We start from the raw sequence: 27725 nt of genomic DNA, 5'->3' as shown, positions 1-27725 counted from the left end.
AGGAATCAGTCATGTGAGCAATATGGAGAAGGAAAAAGTCCTAAAAGGAGGGAACAACTAGAAAAGGATGTCTGAACATGGCCCCGGGCATCTCTGCACTGTTTTTCTGTACTCTCTAAAAGCAGAACAATCTGGGGGTTTCACAGCATTTAAGATTTAAATACCAGATTTTGATCTGACATCTAAACTCGACTGAGCCTGAGCACAGCGCAGCATACCTCTCCGATAAAAACAGCGGAACTATTGGCTCTCCTCACCACCAGACTTTGAAAAGCTGAAGCCAGGATCGAGAGACCAACACACGTGCATCAGTGTGCCTAGAAACCCTGACACTTACGCAGGCACAAATCAGGTCACATTAATCACAAATCTTGTTCCCTTAACATGTATCTTCCAGCAAACATTAGGACTAACCCTCAGATCACCAGTTTTAACACCTGAGACTGGAATATCCTTTCTGTAAACGATATCACCTAAACAGAGGTGCTGTTGGTCTTGTCCAGTAGGTTATGATATGGTGTTATGACACATCTTCAGCATACTTATCTTTCAAACTGACTAGGAAGATCTTGCTAACACCCTACGGTGACAGCTGTGTTTCGACATGGCTGCTGGGACAGAACTGCAGTTACCATTTGGATGATCAGCAGTTATCTGTGGGCTTCAAAGTACCTACCCCTCACTGCAGCTGCCTGGTTTCTAATGAAAAAATGCAAACAGTGTGACCAGAAAAAAAGGAAAAGTGAAAAAATGGCAATGGTGCTTTAATGTTTGTTTTTATTTCTAGCCTCAAATATTCCACGTTAATTAACATTTATTTTGGCAGTTTTTACTATTCAGTTACACCTAATGGCACATAATGAGCTTTAATCTTAAAAAAACAATCCACACCTGTAGGATTTGTCATATTGTCTTAACAAGCAGTTAACAGCTGAAATAAATTCAAAATAAAATTAATTTTCAGTGACAGAAAGACAACTTCAGCAATGTCTAACCAAAGTTCATCTACAGCAGTTGAAATAATAAGCTAAAAATCACAAATTTTCTCATTTGACATAGCTGCAGAGCAAAATTATGACACACACACTGTCAGCTTTGTAAGCCAATAACTACATTAGGCAGATTTCTGCCAGGATGCCTAATTTGCAAAGGAAGCTGATAAAAACAGTAACTAGAATTTAGGTCAAGTTGTTGGCAAGTTCTTCAGCCATATTCATATTGACTTTAAAACATGAGTAGTGAGACAGCTGTCTTTCTCCACTGAAGAAGTCACTGATTTGGCCAACTCTTTGTAAATGCTTACCTTGAAAATTTGCTGGGTCCCTCCCCATCTTCATCATCGAAGTCCATTCTGTAAAAGCAAGATTTCCAAATCAGTAATCATGACGTTGGCAATGGTGACATGAACGTTCAAGCCAGCGATTCTCAACCTTGTTTGCCTTGTATTTTGACTGGAGGTGTTAACACTATGGATTCCAGTCTTGCTCATATTCTCCAGACCCCCTAAAAGTAGCTCATCAGCTGCCAGGAATACAAAGAATACAAGTTAAAAAAAAAAAACAAAAACAAAAAAAACCCACAAAAAAACCAACCAACCAAACAAACAAACAAAAAAAGAAAGTAATAAATCACTGTTCTTCTCCACAGAAATCTACACTATTGAAATTAAAAAAGGAAAGGAAATGTTAAACAAACGCAGTTCTTGTGAGATGGTCAGAAGTAATATCTCTCAGACCTGATAGAATTTCACAGAAATCAGTGAGGACTCTATGTTAGAGGACTGAAATTGAGGCTAAAGAAAATAAAGTTCTAAAGCTGTACACACCATAGGGCCACTACTTTTGCCCCAGTCTAAAGAAAGCATGCCAGAGGTAGAGCAGTAAACTGCCAGCCTCCCTGCTAAAGGATTATTTACGTCACCACTACTGATTTTAACTGTGGTACATTCTTTAGACTTGCCCTATATTACCAAACTTTTCACTCAAATTACCAGCCAGTCTGCAGATGGCAACTACTGTGGTATTCCTCTGGTCGTTACCACAATGACCTATGGGTCTACCGTGCACCTAACTTACCTGGTTTATGTCCCAGATCTTCTTCTTAAGTCAGAGGAAGAGAAGAGCTCTTCCTTGGGCCAAATCCCAGCCCTCCAGTTAGGCTCCTTCAGGGAGCCACAAAAAGCAGAAGCCTCTTTCTTCACTTCTTACACAGAAAGACTAGGAAGATTAACTTCCTAAATTAGCCACCTGAATTAGTTTCCTACGTTAGGCAGTGTGATTGTCTCCTTCCCATCGACATTAAGTCACTACAAAGTTATGCAATAGTGTAATTTCCAAAGCATTTTATACAATTTTATACTTTTCAAAAGAGGTGGACAAATATATATCCCAATTATAAGGGGGTGACTCTGCCATTAAGGTAGACTAAGAAGCGAACTGATATAAAATTATCATATACAATTGTTGTATTAGTGTATTTATCTTATTGAGAAAATACATTAGTATGATATACTGACCTTGATCAGTCACTTAATTTGTGGAGATAGGAAAACATAGTTTTGTTTTGCAAACAATTTTGTCAGGTTTCTTTAGCACTCTAAGCCTTCTAACATTTCAGGGTAACAAAACTTCATACAATTAAAGACTCCATGTCTCTAACGCTCTTCGTATTAAAACAGATATGTCACATTAAAGGAAAAACCCTGCAAAGTGATAATAATATTTATCTCAGTATTAAAAGAAACCCTTACCGATTAAAAATTAAGATTTGTATGTTCAGAGTCTGGGAACAATGACGTAAAAACGCTCTCTACCTCAGCACAGAGAAGTATGACTGCCAGTCAGGCAATACTGCCTTGCTTCCTAACTCTGATAACCAAGACAGACTGGTCTATAAAAGACGTGTTTGGGCCACAGAAATCTATGTACGATCAGGACAAGGGCAGCAAACAAGCACAGGAATTGGAAACAGTATTGGAAAAGTCACAATAATATTTTCCAGATGGTAATAATGATTATTAATTTCTAGAGGAAGCAGAGAGAAAACCATTTTCCCCAAAGAGTCTTAAGAAAAGATGAATATTTAAATTGGCTGTGATGCAAGCACCATTTTCACTACAAATTACACGTTTGCTCACCTAGTTATCACCCAGTTCGGTTTCAAAGCCAGTGACCTCTCAGCTGCATGGTGCCAAACAGCACCAAGCCCCAAGGGCCAGTGCCCTTGCCCGTGCCACAGGGTCTGCGACTAAGCCAGAACCCGGGCGGCCACTTCCACCCCAAACGGGGCCTTCAGCCCTGGCACCAGCAGCCTGAATTTCCCCAGTCCTGCTGCGATTTAACATTTACACGTTACCATCCAGCCAAAGGTCTCCTCTTACCTACCCGCTTCTTCCCCACATACAATAACGTGCCTGTAGGTGACATTCCAGAACAAACTCCCAAGTTATTCAATCGCAATGTTTCTACCTACAGTGAAAATGTGGAAGTCGGTGTTACAGGAGAGCTGTTTGTTTACAAGAGGAGGGCACACTCAGGCCGGCACAGGGCTGGCCCCACCTGAAACCACTCACAAAAGCATCACGTCAGGCATATCCTTCACTGGTTTCACTGGCAACTGAAACAAAACTGAGAGAAACCTCCAGTTTCAAACTCAGGGGACAAGGGCTGCAGAAAATACATGTGCCTATGGGAAAAATCCTTTTCTTCAGGGACTTAAAAAGACACTGCTTTAATTTGGGACGGATTAATTTTGTAACTCCATTCCTTCCCCTCCAACACACTGAGAGCCCATGCCTTGGTAGATTTTCTTAGCTTCCAGCCAAATACTCCAGCTGAGTGCTAAGAGATGGATTTTACCCCCAAATCAAATATTAGCTCTGCCACATTTAGTCTAGCTTATTATTACTGGAATATAATGCAGAGAATTACAGAGAGGCTGATGACAGTTTAAAGCTTGATCCTGCTGCACATGCTGCATACCCTCTTCCAAAGGAGTAAGTGGGACTAACAAACTTATTTATCTAGATGGCTGGATATCAGCTTCTCATCTTGTAAGATCTCGATGGGTTGATATCCATAGGTAATACCTACCACATATATAGTGGGCTCATCACTGAAGAGTCTGAATGCCTAGGGTGGAATACCAGACTGCAGCAGACTAATCTTTAAATAATGCCTTTGCTTTGTTAAACTACCTAAAACCCTTGACTTTATTCCCAATGCAAGATTGTGAAAAAAAAAAAGAAAAAAAGAAAAAAAGAAATTGAACATAAAGTTCATTAAAAATGTCAATACTTGTAAAAACGCAACAGTAAATGTATCTCTGTCCTATCTTTGTTAATAAAGACATTTCCTAATTTCACATTTCACTGTGCAAAATGAAAAATAACCCTTTCAAAACTTGAAAAAAGTCTTGTGTATGAAGTCATTGATTCCAATGTCCTGCCTGAACCACCGTGTCTGCTTCACAGCAGAGCGGAGCAGAAGACAGGGAATCAGTTGTAACCTTTAGCAGAACACAGCAGCACACGTAAAAGTAATGTTCCAACAAACTCCCCATACCCTGACAGATAAGGTATTCTGTTTACATAGAGTATATTGCACATTAGCAAAACAGTAGAAGCAGCCTCCAAGAAGACAAACGACATCATTTCGGAAGTTTCAGAAAGTATCTTTTATCTTCATTTAAAATTCCCATTAAAAAGAGACTTTAAGAAAGAGCTGCACTATGTTTTTCTGTTTTGAAAGGACAGCATAAATCTTGTTTTCCTCTTTCATACTGTTCATGTCAATCCTGAAAAGGCCTGATGTATGAGGTACTTATTAAAACATATTTTCCTCAAAAGATGTTTGGGTACCATAAATACTGTGACAAAAATATTTATTTTTAATTAGAAACATTTTCATACAAAAAAACCCCCACCCTCCAACAAGGTAGTCCTGCACAGGTTAAAAAATTGAGATGGGAGAGGATTTGAACGTTGCAACACAATTATTATGTAAAATTCCCAAGAAATGTCAAAAGATGGTTTGCTGTGATTATACCGCGTAGGACGGGGGCAGGCAGGAATGATCAGGAGCAGATGCAGCTGAGAGGCAGATGGGGATCTGTACTACAGCTGTCTGTTCAGCACGATATCGGGGAGTACCACCGGGGAGGGAGGCTGGGGGGCTGACGTCTCTTCCTCCCCATATCTCCCCAGATCTTACAGTTCTGGGGCAGAGAAAAGACAAGACAATACACTCAACTGAAACAAAACCAATGCAACTGTAAACCAAGCAAGCAGAAAAACCCCACCAACCCTCCCTCCGCAAGTACAGATGACCTAGGAAGGTGAAAAAGCCCCATACCCCCTAATACAGCAAAGCCTAAAGAAAAACCACGTGAAATAAAGAACCGACGTTACATTCATCTAAGGTAGTCACTGACCACTGCAGTGCATTATCTTATGCCGTCACTTTTTTCTATAAAGTATTTGGTCTAATTTATAGAAAGGAAAAATATTTTTCTGAGCTGTCAATGAAGCTGAATGCCTACACTGCAGAAACACCTTCTGGATAGCCAATGAGTTTAAACTGATCTACATTCAAGTCCATACAGCAATTATTCTGCCAGCTTGCCTCAGCAATTATGAGAAAAGAAACAATTTTCAGAGATAACCGAAGCTGGAAAAGATGACTGTGTTCACTAGCTACATTCCTTTATGTTTGACACAAAGCATTCATTTCTAAAATGCCCAAGGATTTAGGTGTACAAAGATGTATCACCAGGACAGTAATGAAAGGACCTAGTGTTAGTTGCAACTTTGTTCAAAGAGAAGCTAGGAGGAATTAGACACAGCAGGCATTCTTTCCCTCAAGGTCTGAATACAGACACGCTGGGGAAAAAGAAAAAAATGCACCCTCAGCTCAGGCTTGGAGAAGGGCTATTAGTTCAGAGCTGTGGTGCACAGATAAAATATCACTGTCTGGGTGTAACAGCAAATCTATACTAACTTACTGAATTTGCATGTTAAATGCATTTAAAATAATTTGATTTTATGTTCCTCCCACTCTCCCTCCACTCCACGTTCTCACAAATAGATGATGATACTTAAAATGCAATGCATAAAGCATAGCTTTCAATTAATATCAAGTCAGTATTTAATATAATCAGAAGATTTCACAGTCAGCAGCATCAACCCTTAGTAACAGTAATTTGCAAACTGGTATTCGCAGTTGAGATGGTTTATGATCAAAAAAAGAGATCAACTATCCTGCAACTCAAAAGTACAAAAGCTTATAAACGTTATGTAGCCACGAAAAGATGTTAACGCTTTGCTTTCTCTTTTGAGTGCAAGTTTGCAAAGGCTTTTTCATTGAACAGTTTCAAAATAAAAATGTGGTGCCTGTTAAAGACAGATTTCAGGAGTTTCTCAGACCAATTTCATACAGCTAGCTCAGTGTATGAAGTACACTCAGTGCGGGTAAATCTCCAAATAGTCCTGTTCAAAGGAACCCCTCTCAGAAGAACCATCCTGAGTGTTCACGTCACACCAACTTAGCTCTGTGTCCAAGACGACGTCCACCTTCTCCCTTGTTAATTCATTCCAGGACTGAGACTCCAGCATCATAACTGGAGCAGACACCTAAAAACTGGCAACGTACCTTGGTGAACAACCGCTAAAGCTCTCACAATGAATAATGTCTTCGCTTTAGGTGTCCATCAGTGAAGATTTTACTCATACTATCAATCCTGTTAAGCCTTACCATTGTCATATTTAGGGCTAATTATAAGACTAATCAATCTTTTTTACAGGAACTCTCAGATCAGCCATCTCTGAGAAAGCATCACCTAAAGATTGTTATTTGTGATCAACCTTTGATAAAAATGGGGGGAGGTGTTAATACTAGAGAGTCGTTTTCTGCCCTTCTGCAGCTTTTTTTCTACGCTTTTCTTCTAACACAGAGGATTAGGATGAATTGCCACAGAACAATCTGATGTGGAAAAACTACCCCTACACCACACCAACCTCTGAAGTTGGATAAAACAAATTTTCTTCTTTAGCAGAGCCCTCAAGCTAGTGCCAGGGCTGAAGTTAATTCAGGCCCTTTCCCCCAGAAGCAGACTATGCTGCATTTCCAGCAAGACCTAGAGTATCGTAGACCACAATCTCGGAAGAGTGACTGCTTGTGCTATTTCCGTACCCAGGACTATAAAGAAAACATTTTTAACAGAAGGCCTCTATCTGAGAGATTCCAAGTCCAAACTTCAGATGAAGTTGGATAAGTCTGCATGTGCAAGTAAGAACACATCTCGCTACCTTTATTCACATGATAAATCCTTTTGAGATTAAACACATGTAGGCAATACGCATTCATTACATGTACAACAGCCACAGGATCCGTTTCTGGATGCTTTGCCAAACCTGAAATTCTTTTGAAGCGTGCAAAACAACAAACAATACACTCACATCAGCAAGTTTGATCTTGCAGGAAGAGCAGATACGTTGAAGAGAAAAACAAAACATCAGTGACTAATGCCATAATGTAGCTTATGTACATAAACATTACATAATAAACATACATGTATAGGTACATTTTCAGTTTTTCAATACCAGTCATTTCCAGTTTCAGATAAAAAAGAAACGGCTTACCCAGAGCGGCGCTTTCCTCCTCTAGAAGGCATGGATCCTGCCATTCTCACTTGTCCACTTGCCATTGGTGCCACCGGCAAAGCCACCGAGCCAGGAATATCTGATGCCATTTCTGTAATGCAGAGGTAGGGAAAGGGTGGGGGTGGGTGGGGTGGAAATCCTTTAATCCATTACCTTCAAGGAGAAACCTGTGATGTCAACATTACAGTAAGGCCCTTTCAAAAATAAGCAGAGAAAGCGTTCCTTTTTTGTTTCTAAGGAAAAGTAAAGCTCTCCTATCAAAGACTAGCAGATTCACAGCTCTCTTAAAAGAAGCCCAGTTCTGTCAACAACCATTATGAGAGAATTGCAGGTAGGTACCTCTGTATTTCAATTTACCTAACGGTTCTAATTTCACTTCTCAGAGGGGCTGTCAGATGAAGGTCTTTTCCAATAGTGAAACTGCCCTGTAGAGAAATGCAGAGCTGAATTCCCAAGACAAATGAAGCTGTGGATCATGGTACCAGGGTGCCAAGAAAAACAAAACTTCAAAAACTTCTCAGTTTGCCAGTAAGGTCAAGAGTTTAGAGCAAGGATGAATTACCAGGTGACACTGGGTTTTAATTATTCCTATTCTGGTTGCATTCAGAGGACCAGACTGAACTTAGCAGAGCTCCCAGGCTTCCTCTATTTCTGCGTGGTGCCTTGCAGAGCAGAACCAAGCCCGAAATCCAGGCTGACATTCATCCCCCTGCCAGCACCTTGCATATAGCCACAGGTTAATGAGATCGTCAAGCCTCGAAACTTTGACCTGAGGAACAGCAAGAGCACACCTTACGCAACAGTTTTCAGACCGCTAATGGCAAATACTTTTACAACCTATTAATAACAGTTCACTACCTTCAAAAAAAGAAAAGTGGAATATAATGTATTTTTACCCTTTTCTCCTATCCCACGGATGAAGCACGTTTTGCCTCTGTGCAACTCTTGTAAACTATGTAAGCAATTAAAACTTTTTAAACGCAGATATACTCTACCCACTCTGCAGGTAAAACCTACAGTCACAACATTTAATTATCTTGAAAGAAAATGCATTCTCCTTCCGACTTTTCTTTTCTTTGAAAACTTGGTGGAGTTTCTGGAGCTACAGATAAATATATTTACTAATGGAAAGCATATCTGTTAAAAAATCCTTCTATTTTTTTCCACCAGCTAAGTACAAAAGAACTTCAATTACGGAAACAGGAATCCATGTTCTTTCACTATGTCTGGAAAGCACTTCATCTCTGCCACACTATACAAATCCATTATGCAACATTATGCATTTCAAATAATAATATTTTATCTGTTCACTGATTTCATGAATTTCTTCTAGTACATTTATTTTTATTAACTCCTTTTCAACTAAAAAGCAACACAGCAAAGTACTCATCCAATATTTTTCAACAAAGTGTGCAAGGACAAACAACGAGACCTCTGCCTACAACACCAGACCACAGAAAGTCCCGACGCGTCTAATGGTGCTGCTGTGTGGAAACACTACATTAATGTATATTAGCGTATTTCCGTACAAATAAAAGCACGAGCGTCCAAACAACTGGTAAATCACTATTTCCAGAGTAAGCACCCTTAGCGGTGTAATGCCAATAACTCACTTAGAACATTCAAACTCACATTTCATGGATAGAACCGAAGGTCATTTTGAAATGTTCTGCTCACTCATTTACTAAAGCAGATGGTAAAAAACACAATAAATCTACCTGCAAAGTGTCCCTGCCACTCAGAAACACATTTCAGTATAGAACATCAAGGAGATCAGATTTTTTTAAAGTAGTAATTGCGAAACAATTTCAGATCAACTCTGAACAGTATTTTAAGAATAAAAACAATACTGTATTTGCAAATGTGATGAGAAATTCTTGAAATCTCATTTTCCTCAATCTAAAAAAAGATGATGAAAACCCAGGCCAAGGGCTGCATTCATCTACTCTTAAAAGTCTAAAATTTAAAGTAAATTTACAGATCACTAAAAGGGAAACAAAGCACCATCCTTGCACTACTATGCACTCCATGCTTAGAGACACATCCAAAATAGGTTGAGTAGACGTCTTTCTATAGGTCCCTTGCTCTCACCGCTGACAACTCAGGGAGACCCAGACAGATAGTTTTGATCAGATGTCCAATTTACATGGTTGTGGCTAGGCAGAATTGAGTTGCTTTCTGCTCTTATGTTCAGCCTTTAACATATAAAGAGATGAGAGTTAGCAAACTTCAAGTAGAAAGGAAAAACAGAAACTGTGTATTTTTATAAGAAAAAATTAAAAAACAAAGGCTAGAAGAATGGCCGAACCATTGTCTCAGTTATATCAGTGTCCAAAAACACCTGAAAGAAAACATTCTGCAACAAATAGATCATCTCTCTAGCAGGGTACAAGCTGAAGATTACTGTGTAGGTATCTTGAATCTCTAGAATGGTACATCAAAAGTAGCACAATGAAGAAAGTAACTTCTTACACAAAATAGGCTTCAAATATGTCTTCACAGCCCTGGGAGAACAAAACCAAGCTCATTGAGCTGACTGCTCTAAAATGACATCTTCAAAAATTTCCGTTTCCAAGATATAAGCACAAGAAAAAAAATTTAAAAATCAGGGCGTCCACACACACTAATCTACAGGAAAACTCAACTAAGAGGGAAGAAAGCTCCAGGCCCTTCAAATCAGACAACTTTCCTTTACACAACAGTCTGAAGGTGTGACAGACCTGCACATACATCAGCGTGTAAGACACCCAATTTACCTTTCCACTCCAGTTTCCCATGTTAAAAAGACACCATCCATTGTGTGACCTATTGCAGCTTTCATAAGACCCTCAAGGACTGACATACACTGCTAACAAAAGTAGGCAGCTTTCCAAGATTTCTTTCCTGACACAACAGAATTAGAGTTCTGCAGATGGAGAAACCAAGAGGGTTGGGTCTCTTTCAAGCCACATAGCGAATACAGCAAAGAACGCAACTCCAAGGGCAACACCACCATGGAGCACAGAGCACCCAGAACCTGACCTGCCTCAGCCAGAGCAGCAGTGAAGCACCTCACACACAGTCCCTGTGTACCAACAGCGACACCAGAGCACTACAGGAGGACTTAGAGACAGAGCTGACAAAGTGACCCATTGCTCAGCTGCAGCCAACTGGGTGTTGGAAGCCGTATCAAAGTTCGATGGTTGCACAGAAATAGCATTAGATTGTGGCTGTAAAAAGTCTGCTCACAAATGCAGCAGCTCCCTGCTGCAGGCTGCAAGAACTTCTGGGGAGATACTGTAATGGATCTCAGCTGCTTCCCAAATTACTTCCATCTCTACTCACCCACAAACATCCAAAAGGATCAGATCTTTGATGATATTTTTACATTTACAAAATAGAGCTGGTCAGGAAAGCAGAAACATGTTATCTCAAAAAAATGAGGGCAAATCTGGGAAGGCAGAGCCAGAAAAAAACTTGATGGGACAGTTAGCTGCTTCTCTGACTAAGCACCTGAGAAGTTACTTGTCTGTGCATGCTCTGGTAAGAAAACAAGAGACAGAGAAAAAAAAGACACTCATAGACTGGAATCTCAGATAGAAATATTGTGTCAGAGAGGTACTCCAGGGAGCCTATTACCATTAAAAAAAAAAAAAAAAAAGGAATGTGCATTGGACAGTGACCCAAAGGAAAAAAAAAAAAAATCAGAAGGGTAACCTGCAATTGTGTGAAGTTACAGCAACATAAATTTAGGGCAGCCTCTTGAAAGCAGATGAAACTATTCTGTTGTAGCACAAACTAGTAGGAAAGCCCAGCACTGCAGAACTGGTGTCAAGTTGGTTATATACATTTAAAAGAAAAAAAAAAGGAAGAAAAAAAAAAAAAGACATGCTGGCTCAACAATCATAAAGATCACATTTCCAGGCTCATCTACACCCACATCCAGACACATGTTAACACTGATGTTCACAGAAGTGTTTCAGCAGCAACGAACATTAGGAAACAAGCTGTTCTCTTTCTGAGATTGGACCTTCTGAGAGTGGACTGTCCTTCTGCCAACAGAAATAAAACAAGTGTTGCTTACTTTACCCAAAACTAAAACACGAACATTGGGGTATAATGTTCAGAAAGTAAAATAAGGTCAGGCTGAATGTTCATAAAAATCATCTACAACCACCAAGGCAGTGTTCTGAAAAAAAAATTACTTAAAAGAAGTTCGTTGGTGTCAAATAGAAATCACTTGTCAAAAGTGCAAAAACACATGCAGTATTTAATTTCAAAGTTAGAAAGTTACCTAGAGATCTGCCAAAGAACACAGAAATGCTATTAAAATAAAATCCAGCACAACACTCACAATCTTTAGTGGATATTCTTCCAGTTAGATAACACCTAACAGCTCTTGCCTTATTGCTGTCATGCCTGGCGCAGTTCTGATCCTGGCACTAATACTCTTGTTCATCTTGGGGATCCCTGAGGAGCCACACTAATCCAGGGACAATGTCAGTGCTCAACGTAAAAGCAGCAGAATTAGCCCCTCCATTTCTGTCCAGAATTAATTTCACTGCTGAACCCTCTAAGCCTGGATATTACATTTTCCACAGCGCCACTTGTAGGTCACCCCCAAAATGTCCAGGGATCTTTTTGAAATAAAAGACAATCTGCAAACGTACACTAAAAATACAGGGATAAAATACAGGGATTTATTCCCAATACATTCCATGTTCATCTAAACTTTGTTATACAGATCTGTATAAAAAACAGCTACTGTGCACTTCACAAAGCAAAACACAAAAAGCAAGCTAAATGCTGCACAAGGGTATCTTGGAAGTGCATGTGAACCACAATCGCAGCAAGAATTACTAGACAGTGCAACATGCCAGGATGAACCTGGACTTCTCTTGTTCGGCAGAGAATTATTAAACCATGGCTCTTAAGACCAAACTTTAATTCTCAAGCCCCACTTGAGATCCACTGCCTGAAATGCAGCGCTAACTCATCTCTGACACAAATTGGTGACTTGCTGAGACACTCCCCAGAGCCGTGCAGCCCTTTGGTCAGGTATCCTCACAGTCTGCATCACCCAGCTCCGGAGATGGCATTTCCTGCTCTGCTTCTCTCCTGAAACCACAGCCATACACCTTGCTGTGAAGCTCTGAAATACACCCAGACGCTGTGCATGACACGACTTTGTAAGCCCATCGGGCAAAAGGTCCTATTAACCACACTATTTTCAGCCACTCGGGCAACCCAGGCTATACTCTCCTCACCTCCACACGCCAGACACGGACAGGCCAGGTTCGACTCTGAAGCCTACCGGAGAAATGCTTTCGCCAACTTCAACAGACTTTGAATCCCCGATGTTAACTTTAACGACCATTTCCACGTTTGCTATTACATGCCAGGTACTACCGAGCACGCTCTCCACAGGGCTCTCTTATCCTTCAGTATCTACTCTAATAAATGGGAATAAACTCAGATACCAGCATCTGATTAAATGAATTAGATTGTACTTTTATCAATACAAATGCACGAAATTTCCAACTGCTAATCCATAAAATGACAGAGACGTCAATCACCTCCAAGTAAATGTGTGTCTAAGGCTAAATACAGAATTATGAACATGCCCTCTCCCATGAATACCATTGTACACAGAGATTTTAAATGTTCTAAGAAAGCAGATTTCAAAAACTTATTTGGAAACTGTATTTTTCCATACCCTGAAGTCATATGGGAGTTAAATTCGTCTCAGCAAAAAGGTCTTGATTGCAATCAATTGCAAAGGGGATTTTCTTCCTAGCCCAGAGACATTTAAGAATAAACTAAATCTTACCTCTTACTTTAGAATATGCCACTGAAAATATGAAGCAATTATGTAGACAAAAATATTTCACAGAAACACCTATGCTAAAAATCTAGCTGTATAGGCAGTCATTGCTTTTAATGTTAACCACAGAGACTGTAAAACAGAGCTCACACTCAGAGAATATTAAAAAAAAAAACATTTTCATTGTTCCTGATAACTCCATTAATACTGTTTTACTTGCATTCTGTTGCCAGATAGTTTAAATAGACTCCACATCAGAAAGATCTACTGTACAGAGAGGATATGCAGAAAAGCAAACCCATTCCTTTCCGTGCTCTTAACAGAATTATGATAACGAATAAATCATGAAATAGAATAAATCCCACCTTTAAGGAAGACTCTTACAAAGATGCTATTTCTTTCCTGTGAACAAAACCTTCTTGGAGAGAAATTTTATCCGCATATAAGAAGTGTCAGAAACCTCTGGGAAGAAATGTAGCAGCATTGGTATTCTGCTCAGAAAATGTCATCACAGATCTGTTTACCTTAACTGTGGACCATGATTCAGCCGGTGACAACCGTCTTGCATACTGATCAATTTATTTGCAGCAAAATTACTAACATTTTCTACTTTAACCATTTAGGTTCTGGAAACAGCTACTAAGATAGGGAGGGCTTTTATGAATAATATATAAAACCTACTTAATTAAAAACTTTCCCCTCCACCAAGGTGCCCTGTACTTTGGGGTGGGGGGGTCCCCCATAATCTTGAAGAAAAATTAGGGCATATGGTTACTACGGAAACACTCCTTTTCTTAAAATCACGAGCTTTATCATCCATCTGCATCACAGGTGAATGTTAAACATACATGAAGCAGGGAGAGATGATGCAGTTAAGCTGATCATTTTGGGGTGGACTGGCTATTCAGGAGAGACAGTGACCAGCCATTTAACAGCGGCCCAACTGGTGGTCTAGAGGCCAAATCCAGTTATCTTGCTCACTGCCTTTCCTGCTGTGACTCTGCAGGAGACGCTGAAGTTAGTGCAATGTAACAAATCTCAGAGCTATCTACCATATGTCCCATCAGTAGACTGGGAGAGCAGATTTTGAAGCCAAAGAGGTGAAATACTCTGCGGTGCCTCCACACTTCACTGTTGTGCCCACACAATCCATTTGTGGAGTCCTGGAATCTCAGTACAAACCACACTTTTTTTGCGTGCCCTATAGTTCAACAACACCACAGGGATGTGCAAAAGAAGGTGGGATGCAGACACAGAATTAGAAGTAGACCTTGACAAAGAGAGTTTTGGTCTACTTTAGGGGAATTGTTGCTTTAAATGTTCAGCTTGAGGGACAACACAAGACAGATCCCTGCAGGATGAGCAGCCAACACTGAAAATCAGGGTTCTCTGAAGCATCCAAAACTAGGCATGCAGAAAGCATAGCACCCAAAACCCCAGCTTTGGAAACATCAATCTTATGATTTTAACACCATAAATTATTTCATACAGTACTCCTAAGTGATTCTGAACACTACTTTGACAATACTTCTTACTTTTATTTCCAATTTTCATGCTAATCACCTTGTTCATTCCAGTCATGTCTGGTAATTCCATTCATCCAGATGTACTCTGTGGTTGAGGCACAACAATTTCCACAGACATCAGGGTATAAGAAAAGGATGCAGAACGCATTCATGCTCACTGCCTAAGCCTTCTCTTCCCAAATGACCAACAACCCATATACAACTGAACAAATTCAGAGTGGCCTTTAGCATGACCCAGAAGACAACCTGGGGTCACACCTCTGCAGCTACTGCAGAGATTGTGATAGACTGAGAACTCAACTTGAAGCACAGACAGAAGACACACATTACTGCCTAAGGTTAGGTTGGGAAGAAGGGAAAGGGTAGCTGCTTCTTCATTCCTCCTGTCTTCCTGACAAATGGCAATGGCACCAATTTACCTTCTCACATATGCCCATGTATTTTTCCCTGGCTCCTTTTCCACTCCTCATTCATAATTCCTTGTTATCTCTTCTTGACCTGTTCAGCCTCTAGCTTAGATGAACAACTTCTTGTACTCCCTCTAATAAGCCAATACATCCAACTTCTGACAAGTCCTGCCAAACTACGACCATTCCCCTCGAGAAAAAGAGGTTGCTGGAATTCAAAATAAGAAGGAAACATTAAAAAAGCGGCCTTAACGGCTCTTGTTCTGAAAGCATGTCTCTCGTTTTGGAAAATAATAAACCCTCTCAGAATTAAAACAAGGCTTGTATCTGCACTGTAGAATGAACTTGAAGACTCTCACCTGAACCTTAGCACTTGGTCTGCCTCTAAAATTTGATAAATCTTTCTCACTGCAGAGGTGGGTGCTTTTACTCAACCAGAACAGCGTCCAGGTCTCCACGCACTAGAAGAAAAGCAGTTCTAGCGTCCGAGGCCTGGAAGTGCACCAAAAAGTGGGCTAGAAGCAAATCCAAGGAACTGGATTAGCCTTGCATTGGAAACACAACCTGAGCCTCCAACACTTGGCAAGTCTCTCAGGTATAAATAGTCACAAGTGGGAAAGTGCACATGTGAATCAGGAAGGGAAGCAGGGCAGCTACTGTAAAAGGCCAGTTTGCAGAGAGGATGAAAATCTGGTTTTGAAAGCCTGTTTCAGGATTGATGGAACCTTTATTAAAAGAAGAGAGGCAGGTCCTTAGTTTACACGAAGGGTCACAGTGAAACTGCAGTCAACAGCAGCAACATCATTTATGCTGTCTGAATGTGACCCTACCTGGTCTTAGGCCATTATATACATGATCATGCACTGATACAACATAATTCTTCACTTAACTGTCTTCTGCCTTAATTTGCCCTGGTTTTATTGGTATTATTTCAATTAATATTAGTGACACGTGGCAAAAGTTCTAAATAAATTACAAAAAAATGAGGCTCCCCAAACTATGCATCATTTCCATTTGAAATGAATGGTGATCCTCCCTCCTTCTCTGACATTTTGTATTTGCCAAAAATAACTGCATAATTATAAGTTGTGTGCAAGAGACAGAAGGTAACATTCAAAGTTATTTCCATAATTTTTACTTAGCATCAGAACTAGCAAATACCATATATGGCTGTTCTGTTTTGCAGAAGTGGCCAAAGCTAACCCATTAATGAACTCACAAAAACTGTAGAAGCACACACCCAGCCTGAGCAAACAAACACGATGAAAAAATAATAAAGTGTAATGACTTTGCTTCAAGTTTCTCAGAGACAGATCACGCTCAGTCCATTAACTCTTCATTTAACAAGTCTGTTTCATTTAGCTTGTTTTGGTTGGCATTCAACTAGAAATTCACATACAGGACATTTTTTTCCCCCTTTTTAAAACAGAACACTTGCTTTATTTCATCCAGTAAAACACCAGGAGGTAAAGTGGAAGCTGCAAGACAAGCTAAAGCTACACTAAAGCCAGGCACAATAATACTGAATTAGATAAAACACCTGCACATGGCCCTGCCCCACAAGATTATCACTAACAGTTTGTTAAAAGGGCTTGTAAGATTTGTTGATCAGTAGAAAAGCAAAGAGCCAACTGGGTAACTCTCAATTTGTTCCAGCGACAGTTAAAAAACCAAACTCACAACACCGTACCATCAGATTTACTGTGATTCCAGCTATGGCCAAGTTCCGTCACATCTGCCTCTGCGTTGCTGAGACTTGCTGAGACCGGACTTCTCTCTACATAGAAAGAAAAAACCCTCTCATCCAACCATTCCTACTTTCCTGCCTTGCTCAGCATCATGTCCCTTGCTGCCCATCCTCACGACCACATGTATAAAACAGAACAGCTAAACCTACATTTCTTCTCTCATTGCATTGCTTGTCCCCTCTTGGGAGCCACCCCACACCTGTCCGCTCCCCAAGGGCAATGTGAAACTGTTTCAGCTACCATTAAAGTGTCCCACAACTTGCCCCTTTTCACCTTTTTTGTCTTCTCGCACCATTACTACTTTTGCCAAGCCTTCCTGACCAGTCACGACTATCTCTGGATGCCCCAGACTCCCTGCAATGGGAAGCTGTGGATGCTAGACGTTTATATAAGCTTTAGGAAAGCCTGCCCAAAATTGTGGAAAAGAAATCCACTGTGTGCTACAAAATACAAATGTCATGCCTGGCTCAAGAAGCCTCTGAGTCACACATGGCTAGAGGGTGGGAAGGTACTCGGGGGAAGCACAGCACCATACATGCTTGCTCTGATTTTATACTCCTCCAAGCACCTGCTTTTGCCCAGTGCTGGAAAAGGCATGCTGGGCTTGAAAAATCTTTCTTTTGGGACAGGACAGACAGTTTTTACCTCATGAACAGGGGACACAATATTTCTCAAGTGTGCTGCTTCTACAAAGGTAAGAAATTAGCCAACTACCACTATTGCTTTATTTCATTAACAATCAAATCAAACATTTTCTGTAGTATGCCCTTGCTCTAGATCACCAGTTACTAGTTTTACACCATCACTGCTATTTGTCCTTCCCCAAACTCATCTTGTTTCATTTCCCTTTTCTACGAGATAATTGTCAAAAGATGTTTACAAGCTAATTTATAAATACCTATGCAATTGTTTTATGATAAATAAATAATAACAATGACTGCAGATAAACTATTGAGCAGTTACTATGTCATCATTTGAGACTTCATTCTTATTCATTCATTTTCAAGTTACTTATTTAAAAATAATATTTCTATTCTCTTCTATCAAGAACTCTGGCTTTTTACCATCTATCTAGCAACTTTTTTCCAGCAATAGAAGCTGGTTTAGATTTCAAGCAAACATCAGTGCTGGATCGCAAATCTATTTTGTTCACATACAAGTTCAACTGTCAATTTGCAGAAATTGTTTTGAAACTGCTATTAAAATACTTACAACGGTATACACAAGAAAAACCCCACCGTGATCAATACTGTCGTTCTCCAGAGTTTACATCATAACAAGATGACAGTGCTCTAAACTCCTATCAACTACATAAAACATACTGAATAGCTGTAAATATGCACTGAAATAAAGGTAACGGGTAATAAATCTGCCTACAACGTTGACCAAAATTTATCTCAGCCAAATGCTGATCAGGGGTGGCCTAGCTTTCCTAGGAATTCAAAACCTTCTCTCAACTATTTTCCTTTTCCTGTCTACCCAGAAATGGGCAGAATTCACACCAAAGTAGTTTTGTGTGACTTGAGAGCCAACATCACTTGATTCTTGTCCATATTTTCTGTTTACTACAACAGAAGTCAGCTACCAGATTTCATGAGCATGCAGGGCAGTATTTAAGACTATAACTTTTGGTTCAAGTTGGAAGAACTTTGTCAAGGTATTTCTTAAATAATGAGCAGAGATGGTTTTGTGAATGAATTCATTCCTGGTCCCCTCTTATAATTGTTTCACATAAATATTGTCATAATCCATTTTCATGGAGGTTAACAAGCACGGTAAGCATTGTCTAGGTCCTCTATAAAATTTATCCTAAGTTTAAAAATTTGAAAATCCAAGGAGCCAGACCGAGATACAAGTTGTATCTTGCACCTGACTCACCTACTACAACAGAGCATGGGTCAAGCACCAGGAGAAATCACCTCTGGTAGTCACCTTATTGAGCCAAGTGATGGAGGGGCTGGACCGTGAAAGATCTGCACGAAGTACTTCTGAGGAAGTGGTGCCTGTCAAACTGCAACAGACTAAACTGACCACTACTGCTGCGGTGGTGGTCCACGAGCTGCCCTGCAAGCCGCTGACCAGGATGGGGTCAAAGACTTGAGGCCTTTGCGATGCATCCACGCATATGGAGACATCTACTCCCCACCGGCTGCGGAATGCTCAGGAACAACATAGTCCAGCTACAAAGATGTAAAATTTAGACCACTCTGATTTAAATTACTCATTGAAATTTACTTACTCATGTCCTTCAAATGCCTTTATTATTTATTACAAAGGGGTTTTTTAAGTGTGCCTCAGAAGGGTATGTTAATTCTAAATTTCATTCAGAACAGCAACTTGCACTACCAAATACTTAATTATCAGTATATTTACAGTGTCCTTGGGCACTGTTGGGTAATCAGAATGCTATTGTTTTCATTAAACAGTATTTTATTGATAGCACTAATGACTTCAGTTCTGCTTGATCAACAAGCAAATGATGCTTATTTGATGTTACGATACTTAATGGGCCTTTCAGGTGTTACCACATCCCAATTTATTACCAAGAATAAGAATATTTATGTGAAACACCCTAAAAAGAATATCATTATACATCACAAAACATGTTCTAAAAACAGGGTGTGGTTTAGTACTTCTCCCTGTCCTTACAATTTCTAGTGCAACGTCTTCTGTCTAAAATTTTGTGAGGGAAAAACAACCATTTAACTCCATTTCGAAAGCCCAGCCTGAGCCTTGCATGTTAAACATTCAGTATATTTTATCCCTTACTGAACTTCCAGTAAGTCAAAGGAGATTTTCTGATTAGCATTTCTTTTTTTGTTTCTCTAGAGATGGGAGAAAACAGCTAACCTCACTTTCCCATAGGAACGACAAGGATCAAAACCTTCATGTGACTCAAATGAGATGTACAAGTGAATAGACTGCTTGTGTAATCTATTACTCTAAGGCATTATTTTTCCAAACTCCAGGCCCAGTTTATGAAGCACTACAGTCCGGCCTTCAGACCATGGAAAAGGGCTGTGGATAAAGAAAATCCAGATTCAAATTGAACTGGACCTTGAAAGACCACCTGAAAAGTGTAAACCAGTCTTCCCACAACATTCAACTGACACCAGTCACAGATCTGGATGTGTTCAGTTTAACCTCCCACAGAGGACAACCTTCAGAACATCTTCTGAAGTCTTAACTGCTCTGACATACCAATCCATATTAGCAGACAGAAGACCCTCATCTCATCTTTAAAGATGAGTCTCCCAAACCGGAATTCTGCAAGCAAAAAAAAGTTACAAATAAAGGTCTTGGTGATTTTTCTACCTTTCACTGCTCCAGGTTCATTAGGCTTTTTAGAACTTTCTGCCTTTTATTATTTAGGTAATTTCACATATTATAACTTTCATGTCTGCAAAGAACAAAAAAAGCAAAAAAAAAAAAACCACCAAAAAAACAAACAACGGCCCACAGGCTTTTGGAAGTTCAAAGGTAGCTGCATTTGCATTTTTTCCATTACTTTCTATAATTTTTCATTCCCAGAAATGCTCCAAATATGCCGTAATGTTGGGGTGTTCTAAGGCAAACCTTCACAGGCATATAGCAAACACAAAATACTGCTATGCTCTGCTGCAGAAGGTTCCTTAGCGTTACTTTAGGTTTACTACACACGCAAGAATTTGTCACGAATTTTGGAACACTTTTTTCTGCTTACCTTCTTCACAGAACTATTTCCTGAGCAGCTTTTATAATACCGAATCTCGTACCTCGCTTTTTAAAATTACCAATTTTAAAATAAGAGAGAAAATGATGTTTCCAGGTTAGCTCTGCTAGGCTTTCAAGAAGTGATCAGCTCTAATGGCCATGCTCTTACCACTTTTTTCAGAATTACAAAATATAAGAATTCATTGGATGTTCTACCAGTGAACTACCAAACAAATGAAAACATGTAACAACAAAACACTATTTTTCCATGTCCCCATATTCCTACTAAACATGATTCAACATCCATTACAAGCCACTTGTTCCCAAAAGTATACAGACAGTTCTGTGGATACATCAAATACAGAAGTGAAGAACATACTGAAAAAAACCTCACTATAAACAAACTGAATGTTTGTCAAAAAACAAGCTGAGTATTTGTCTGTAAATATTGACCAAACCAAGTTTTTTGCTTTGGTATTTGCTAACTGAAGAGCAGCACAGACAAGTACAAAGGACATATAAAATTAGTCTGAATGCCAAACTTGTCGATCAGGTTCCAGCTACTACAGGGACTTCAACGCACCAAAGCAAACAACTAGTGGCAGCCAAATGCACTTACCAAGAAATCACTACAAATACTTTATCATTTCATTTCAACATTAGAAAGAAACACGATTTGATTTCTGAAAATGTATTTACTTCCAGCGACAGCCCATTGACTTGATTTAAAGAGCAGTTTGAGCTAACATACTAACCAAATACCCCCATATAATGCATCTTCCTACTTTTTAAATTCAACTCTCAAACACACAACGAACACTTGAAAACTATCTCATAATTGTAATTGTGTAACTGTATTTTCATATAGTTTGATCATTTCTTTTGTGTATGAAGCAATGAATATTTTGCTCTCAATCTTGATTCAAACTGTAACCGGCTGAGAACAAACTAATGTGTTTTCAAAGGCAAATTAAGTGACAAAAGCAACCATAAGTCAAGATAGCAAGAAATAAGTTGTAAAGCCTATATTAAGACTTTAAAGCTAGGTGGATCGTTGGTAGTTCAGCACTGAAATAGCTATCCATCTATGCTCATGTGTATATTTTGCCAAGACAAGACACTTAAAAAGTATATTATCCCAGCAACTTACCTACTGTATAAAGAAAATAAAAATTAATGGTTATTCATGTGCCTGGAATAAATAATATCTGCTGTTTCCAAGGAGAAAGAGGCTGTGTATTCTGCTTTTTTATATCCTCTTCCTAAAGGGAGAAAAAATTCTTTGCTAACCCAACAGAAATGTGGTTAAAATAAAAGTCTGTTATTAAAACATTATCAATTAGCACATCACAATGAAAAAAAACCAAAACACTATTCTCTGCTTGCTCCAGGAAAGGCACTCCACACCCTCCTACAAATATGTCATTTTATAACAGATGCATATGAAAAAAGCATCCCAAAATACATAGTCTTATAAACAGGACATGCAAACTGGAGGTAAGAGAAACGGAAACAAAAATCAGATGACTTAACTGTGGCATGGGGACATTACTTGTCAGAGGTTAAGCAGGAAGCCTGCAGTAAGTTTGAACCCTGCCCAGTGCCTGTATCACAAGACTCTCTCCTTTCCCTAGTCAGTTCTCAGACATGAGAAAAGTGAAAAATGTAGGCAGCTTGTAACAGCCAAGAATTTTCCTGCACAGTGAGAATTTATCGGTCTCTCAAATTCTTACTCATAATTATCACGGTCATTTTAAATTTAGCAATGATGAAAGAACATTTTGTCATTGAGACCACCTTGAAAAACCAACACCAACAAAGGGGTTTACGTGGAAAAACAATGAGCTGTGGAGCTGAACTCAGATACAACATTATTAACCTCCACACGTAACACTAAGAGCCAGAGCCATGACTCTGTGTACCCTGAAACATTTACCACATGTATGCCCTTCCTAGGGCAAAGCGAGGACTGGCATGCTGCCTGTGTCTTATTCAGTTCTGCCAAGGGCAGGAAGGCTTTTGCACATCATCAGTAGATGAGGCAGAACCAATTCCTTAATGTCATATCAACCTTTTCATCAAAGGAATCAGATACTACTTTAGAGAAGGAATAAAAAGGCATGTGCCAGCTATGAGATTAATGAATAGTTTTCCTCAAGCAAAACATAATTCAGCATGAACTTCACGTTAATGTTCTTTCCACCCACTCACACATCTCCAACTGATTCTACTCAACCAAAATGCCAACAAGTAAAACCACCCATCTTTTAATTCAGCTACTGTACCCCAGCACTAAGATTTTGTTTTACAGTGCCATCCTACAGCTGCCTAACCTCAAACATCGCTTACATACTGACATGGCCTCCTTTTTTTAAAACATGTATGGAACCTGGAGGGAGAAACACAAGTAATAAAAGCGAAAACTTTGGAGAGCAAAAGATATTCAGACTGGCAGCTTTCACTAAAACGTTAAAAACCATCATAAGTCTGAGTACCATTTACAGTTCAGAACCAAAGGGCTTAACAAGCAGGAGGAGGACACCACCAAAAAGAAAAAAAGATTAAGTCTTGAGTCAGGAAACAACTTGGAAAGATATGATGTTAGCTTGTTTGAAGAGTGAAAGAGTATCAAGATATATTTAACCAAAAGACTACTACATCTCAGAAAGGCACAAGTTAATTTGTTCTATCAGGAAGACATCAGAGTACAGCAAGTCCAGAAGAGAATTCAGAAGAAATAAAACCAACAGCTGTGATCAGGCACGAATTAAGTCTCAAGCTTGACAGAACTACAAGGAGCTCCAAGACTCCTATAAACCTAAGTACTTCACAGGGCCCATCAACCATAAAGAAAGAAGAAATTCTCTATCGCTGTCTTATTCTGTAAATATCATAATGGAAATTTTGCACTTTACAGTAAAATGTCTGTGGTGGGTTATTTTTGGATAGGGATTCCATGTAGCACAAGTCTGATCTAGCACGTTTTGTTCTTAGTGAGAATCCAGTCCAGCCTCTCCTACCTAACAAAGAGAAACAGTTTCACCTGGAACAACCTTGACTCATAGATGCAGAGAGCTGCTGGCAGAGAAACTACAGAGACACTACACATTGGGCAGCAACTGCGAAATTTGGATTCTGCAGGCCTCAACACACAGCATTTGGGGAAGACTGTTGCGTTCATTTAAGACATTCCTAATTCCAGCAGTCCACTGTCCTCTTTGCTGGAGATGACTACCACGATGAGCGAGCCCTACACTTCAACTGCTCATGGTTATCACCCAGAGACATAGCTCAAACCCACTCCCACTGGCCTTTAACCCACACGGTGGCTGTGGGGCAGCCGAGGTGGAGCTCAGAGCCGTGTGTCCTTCAGCACCATGGATGGTGACCTCCGAACCCGGCAGGGGGAGGCCATGGCCACCGCAGGAGGCATCGGTCCCCCTGCACCGCTGGTAGACACCTCTTCCACCTCAACTACGCTTCAGAGCCAATGAAGGTCTGAATACCCCCAAAGTTATTCTCACAGAAACTTCGGTCTGATAAGATGCCTACAAGAAAGGAGCTGACGAATAATTATTAGGACTTTAGTCCACCTTTTAAACGTGCCTACGCATTCAGAAATTATTCTTATTTTCCAGTCCTCATAAGAGAGTTTGAAAATGCTCCTGCACTTTTCTTCGTGATGGTTCATTTACTTTAATTTCAACAATGAAAACACATACTTCAAACCTTCACTGGTAAGCAAAAATACAATGCGGCTAAGATGCAACTGCTGCTCCCACAAACCTGATTGCACAGCAAATTAAACTTTTTTTTTCTTTTTTTTACATAAACCAGAAAAATTGACTGGTTTACATGAAAATGTCAACAAAACAAATCAGCAGAGGAACATTTATCCCAGAAACACTGAAACCTTTGCAGAGCTCCAACAATTTGCCATTGTATTCCAAAGGCTGCTGAAAATCTCACAAAACTAAAGGGAAGTTTTCATTACACAGCCTTGTTTTCTACTGGTCAAACCACTACTCACTACAGAAAGCACAGAGCACTTTCAGGGTGACAGAGCTACACTCAGAAGGCCAGGCAATCTCTTAAAGATGCTTTAAAAAGACCATAGTTAAAGCTGAGGAAACCATTGGTGTCCCCATATACTATGACATGAACATGACTCACAGGAGTATTCATCAGACTGACCTCTATTTTCTCAAACCCTCTCACAGGGCCAGCCTCCACAGACTGATATTAAATGAGCTGCCTCTCAGTGACTGGGAACACAAGAATTTAATTTCAAACCAAGCTTTTCTAGCTAACAGTACTTGTAAGTCTTTAAAGTTGGACTCAAAATTGAGCTAGCAACTTTGCCTGTTGAACATGAAACAACGGAAATCCAGCTCGTCCGCGGCCATGTTGGCTCTGCAGTACCAACACCAACAAAATTTTTTGTCAATAAACAGTTCAAACATGACTCAGAGGGCAGTGACACACAGTAGCTAGTGCCATTTTATAGCTAATTTTATGACTATAATCCACTTCCCACAGCTACTGTTAGAATCAGCACCTAATTTCAGGGGTTGACTTCTGCCATGTGTTGAGGATCACTGTGTGTTGGGCAGATTAACTGCTTTCCATGTGACAGAAGCTTAGCAAATTAAAATACTATTCTCTTACTGACATGCTGGTTAACCAGACAACTTTATCGGGCTGCCTCTCTTCAGGACTCTACTGAATAACTTAGAGAGGCATACCAGATGCAGTCTGTTTTGACTTACTGCAGTAGTATCTGGTGTCCGGGGATGCACTCTGCAAATAACAGAAAAAAAAGACGCATTCTCAAAAGAATTAAACTGTAAGTTAAACAAATAAGATCCTGACATGATCTATTTATAAGAAGTTACTTTAATTCTCCTTGCATTCAAAATAATCACTTTTATCCCGAGTTTTAAAAGCATTTCCAGTTCAGTTTTATTTTCCATCCAGATATTACAGGCAACACAGTTTTAAAAATACATGCACTGCAAGGGCATTTAACAGCACCCAGATGTCCCCCTACCTTCACTAACAGAGAGAGACAGCAGTAACAAGTCCCTAAAATGACCTACTCGCGTGACATTGTGTTCTGGTTTACTACTGGGGAAAGTACTGGAGACCATTTTTCAAAATCAGGCCTGTATATTCCACAGAAACAGGTTTTGCTTCTACCTCGGAGGAATACAAATATGCAGTGTTTTTGTTCTTTGCAGCTCAGTGATTTACTGGCATGCCTCTTCCCATAAAATATTTGCATATATCTGAGAGTCAAACTGTTCTGATACATTCTGTGTTTGCCAGGAAGTGAACGCTTCAGTTCAGTGTAACTGAACATTTAAACAAGGACAGGCACCAGGACAAATGGCAGTGTAATTAACATACCAATGAAGAGCCAGTTGTTAATTACTATCCATTTCAGGCATTTTGTATGAGCAACTTACCTGAAAAGCCTTCCCATCTGCATGCTGGCAAAGCCAGTAATTAAACAATTCAATACCCCTTTTGCTTGATTAGAGAAAAAATTATAATTATTTTATGTTATTCTATTTGTCACATGCAGTTGACATTTAAATGAGGAAAAACTGCAGCAGCCCAAATCCAAACATTTGAAATGAATGTTATGAGCTGTCCTAGAACAAAACAGCAACATATATACGTCTAGGGCAGATGTAAGCTAAGAAAAGCTCCTAACTTGAGCCAAGTGATTATTACAGTACCTGCTGGGTTACACGGAAGGCAGCACAGTTGCTACTTATAACAGAAAAAGTACCACTTTTCTCTAAGGGCGACTTCAGATGCTACCTACAGAATGGAATCTGAATTCATAAGCTCCTGAAAGGCTTGGGAGTAGCAACAGTACAATGCCAGGATTCATTTACATTTAAACAACAGTAACTGAGAAGTCAATACACAGCTCAGCTTAGCACCACACTTAAAATGCGGTAGTTACAGGAGTTGTAAGAAAGGTAGGGGCACGTTAAGTGGAAAACAGGACTGAAGCCGTAGGACGGAAATACTAAAGACAGGCAAAATGGAAATAAATGCTGACAAAAACGGGAGGAAGCAGAAAGTTCAGAAACATTCATCAATACACAGAGTATCCAAAACAAAGGATTTCTCTTTCTCCCTGTGCAGATGGCTTTGCCCAAGGAAGACTAGCGTGCTTTGGGTACAAAAAAAGGAAATTACATCTGTCTTGAAAATAGCTTCTAATTCATTACCCATTGCATGACTACGGCCATTAATCCATGTAAACAATAAACTCAAGATCCATTTGAAATTTTGACTGTCCAAATTAAAGTTTGAATCTGCTCTTTTCAAAAAATTGGCATTCTATGTCTGGTACTGAAGTTTCAAACCACATAATTAATGCACTTTAAAGGCCAGATTCTGCTGAAAACATGTAACATTTTGTGACAAAGTAGTTCCTTCTGGAGTAGCCAAAAAGTGGGTATTTGGTCCATGTGGGTTTATTCACTCAATTAATTTTCATTTGAATTTTTATTTTAAACAATGGAAGACAATGAATGATTAATTTTTTGATTACTTTTTTTCTTTGTAACAATGTGCATCTATCTTATTTGGATTACAATCAGAAGCTAACCAAAATGTACAAATGCAGCCTTATAAAATTTTTCCTCATTTGACAGAATGATTAATACAGATTGTGTGACAGGACATGCTTTACATCTGAACAAAGGAAATACTGTTAGCAAGACGTAAACTGTACCAATTGTTTATACAGCAAGCGCCCACCCAAGATTTCTGAAATTTCAAATTTTTTGCCTATATCATCCAGTAAATCTCTTTTTTTGCACAAATTATGTTGCAGAATGGGTGAAGGAGCACCTCTATCTTTGCAGA

The 27725-nt window shown here is 39.6% G+C and overlaps 1 protein-coding gene across 1 annotated transcript in view; it reads right to left on the bottom strand.

Moving 5' to 3' along the window:
* The window catches only part of ARNT2 (aryl hydrocarbon receptor nuclear translocator 2), a 77360-nt gene extending 69614 nt beyond the window's left edge, over nucleotides 1–7746 (bottom strand). Inside the window, exons 1-2 of the mRNA XM_086471847.1 lie at nucleotides 7637–7746; nucleotides 1304–1351 (exon numbers count right to left, since the gene is read on the bottom strand). Coding sequence (XP_086327973.1) covers nucleotides 1304–1351; nucleotides 7637–7746 — 158 coding nt within the window. The remainder of the gene's footprint in view (nucleotides 1–1303; nucleotides 1352–7636) is intronic.
* Between the last annotated feature and the right edge of the window lie 19979 nt (nucleotides 7747–27725).

The sequence above is a fragment of the Leptosomus discolor genome, chromosome 11 (assembly GCF_034619465.1).
Source record: "Leptosomus discolor isolate bLepDis1 chromosome 11, bLepDis1.hap2, whole genome shotgun sequence".
Taxonomy (NCBI): domain Eukaryota; kingdom Metazoa; phylum Chordata; class Aves; order Leptosomiformes; family Leptosomidae; genus Leptosomus; species Leptosomus discolor.
This window is presented reverse-complemented; position numbering and strand designations above follow the sequence as displayed.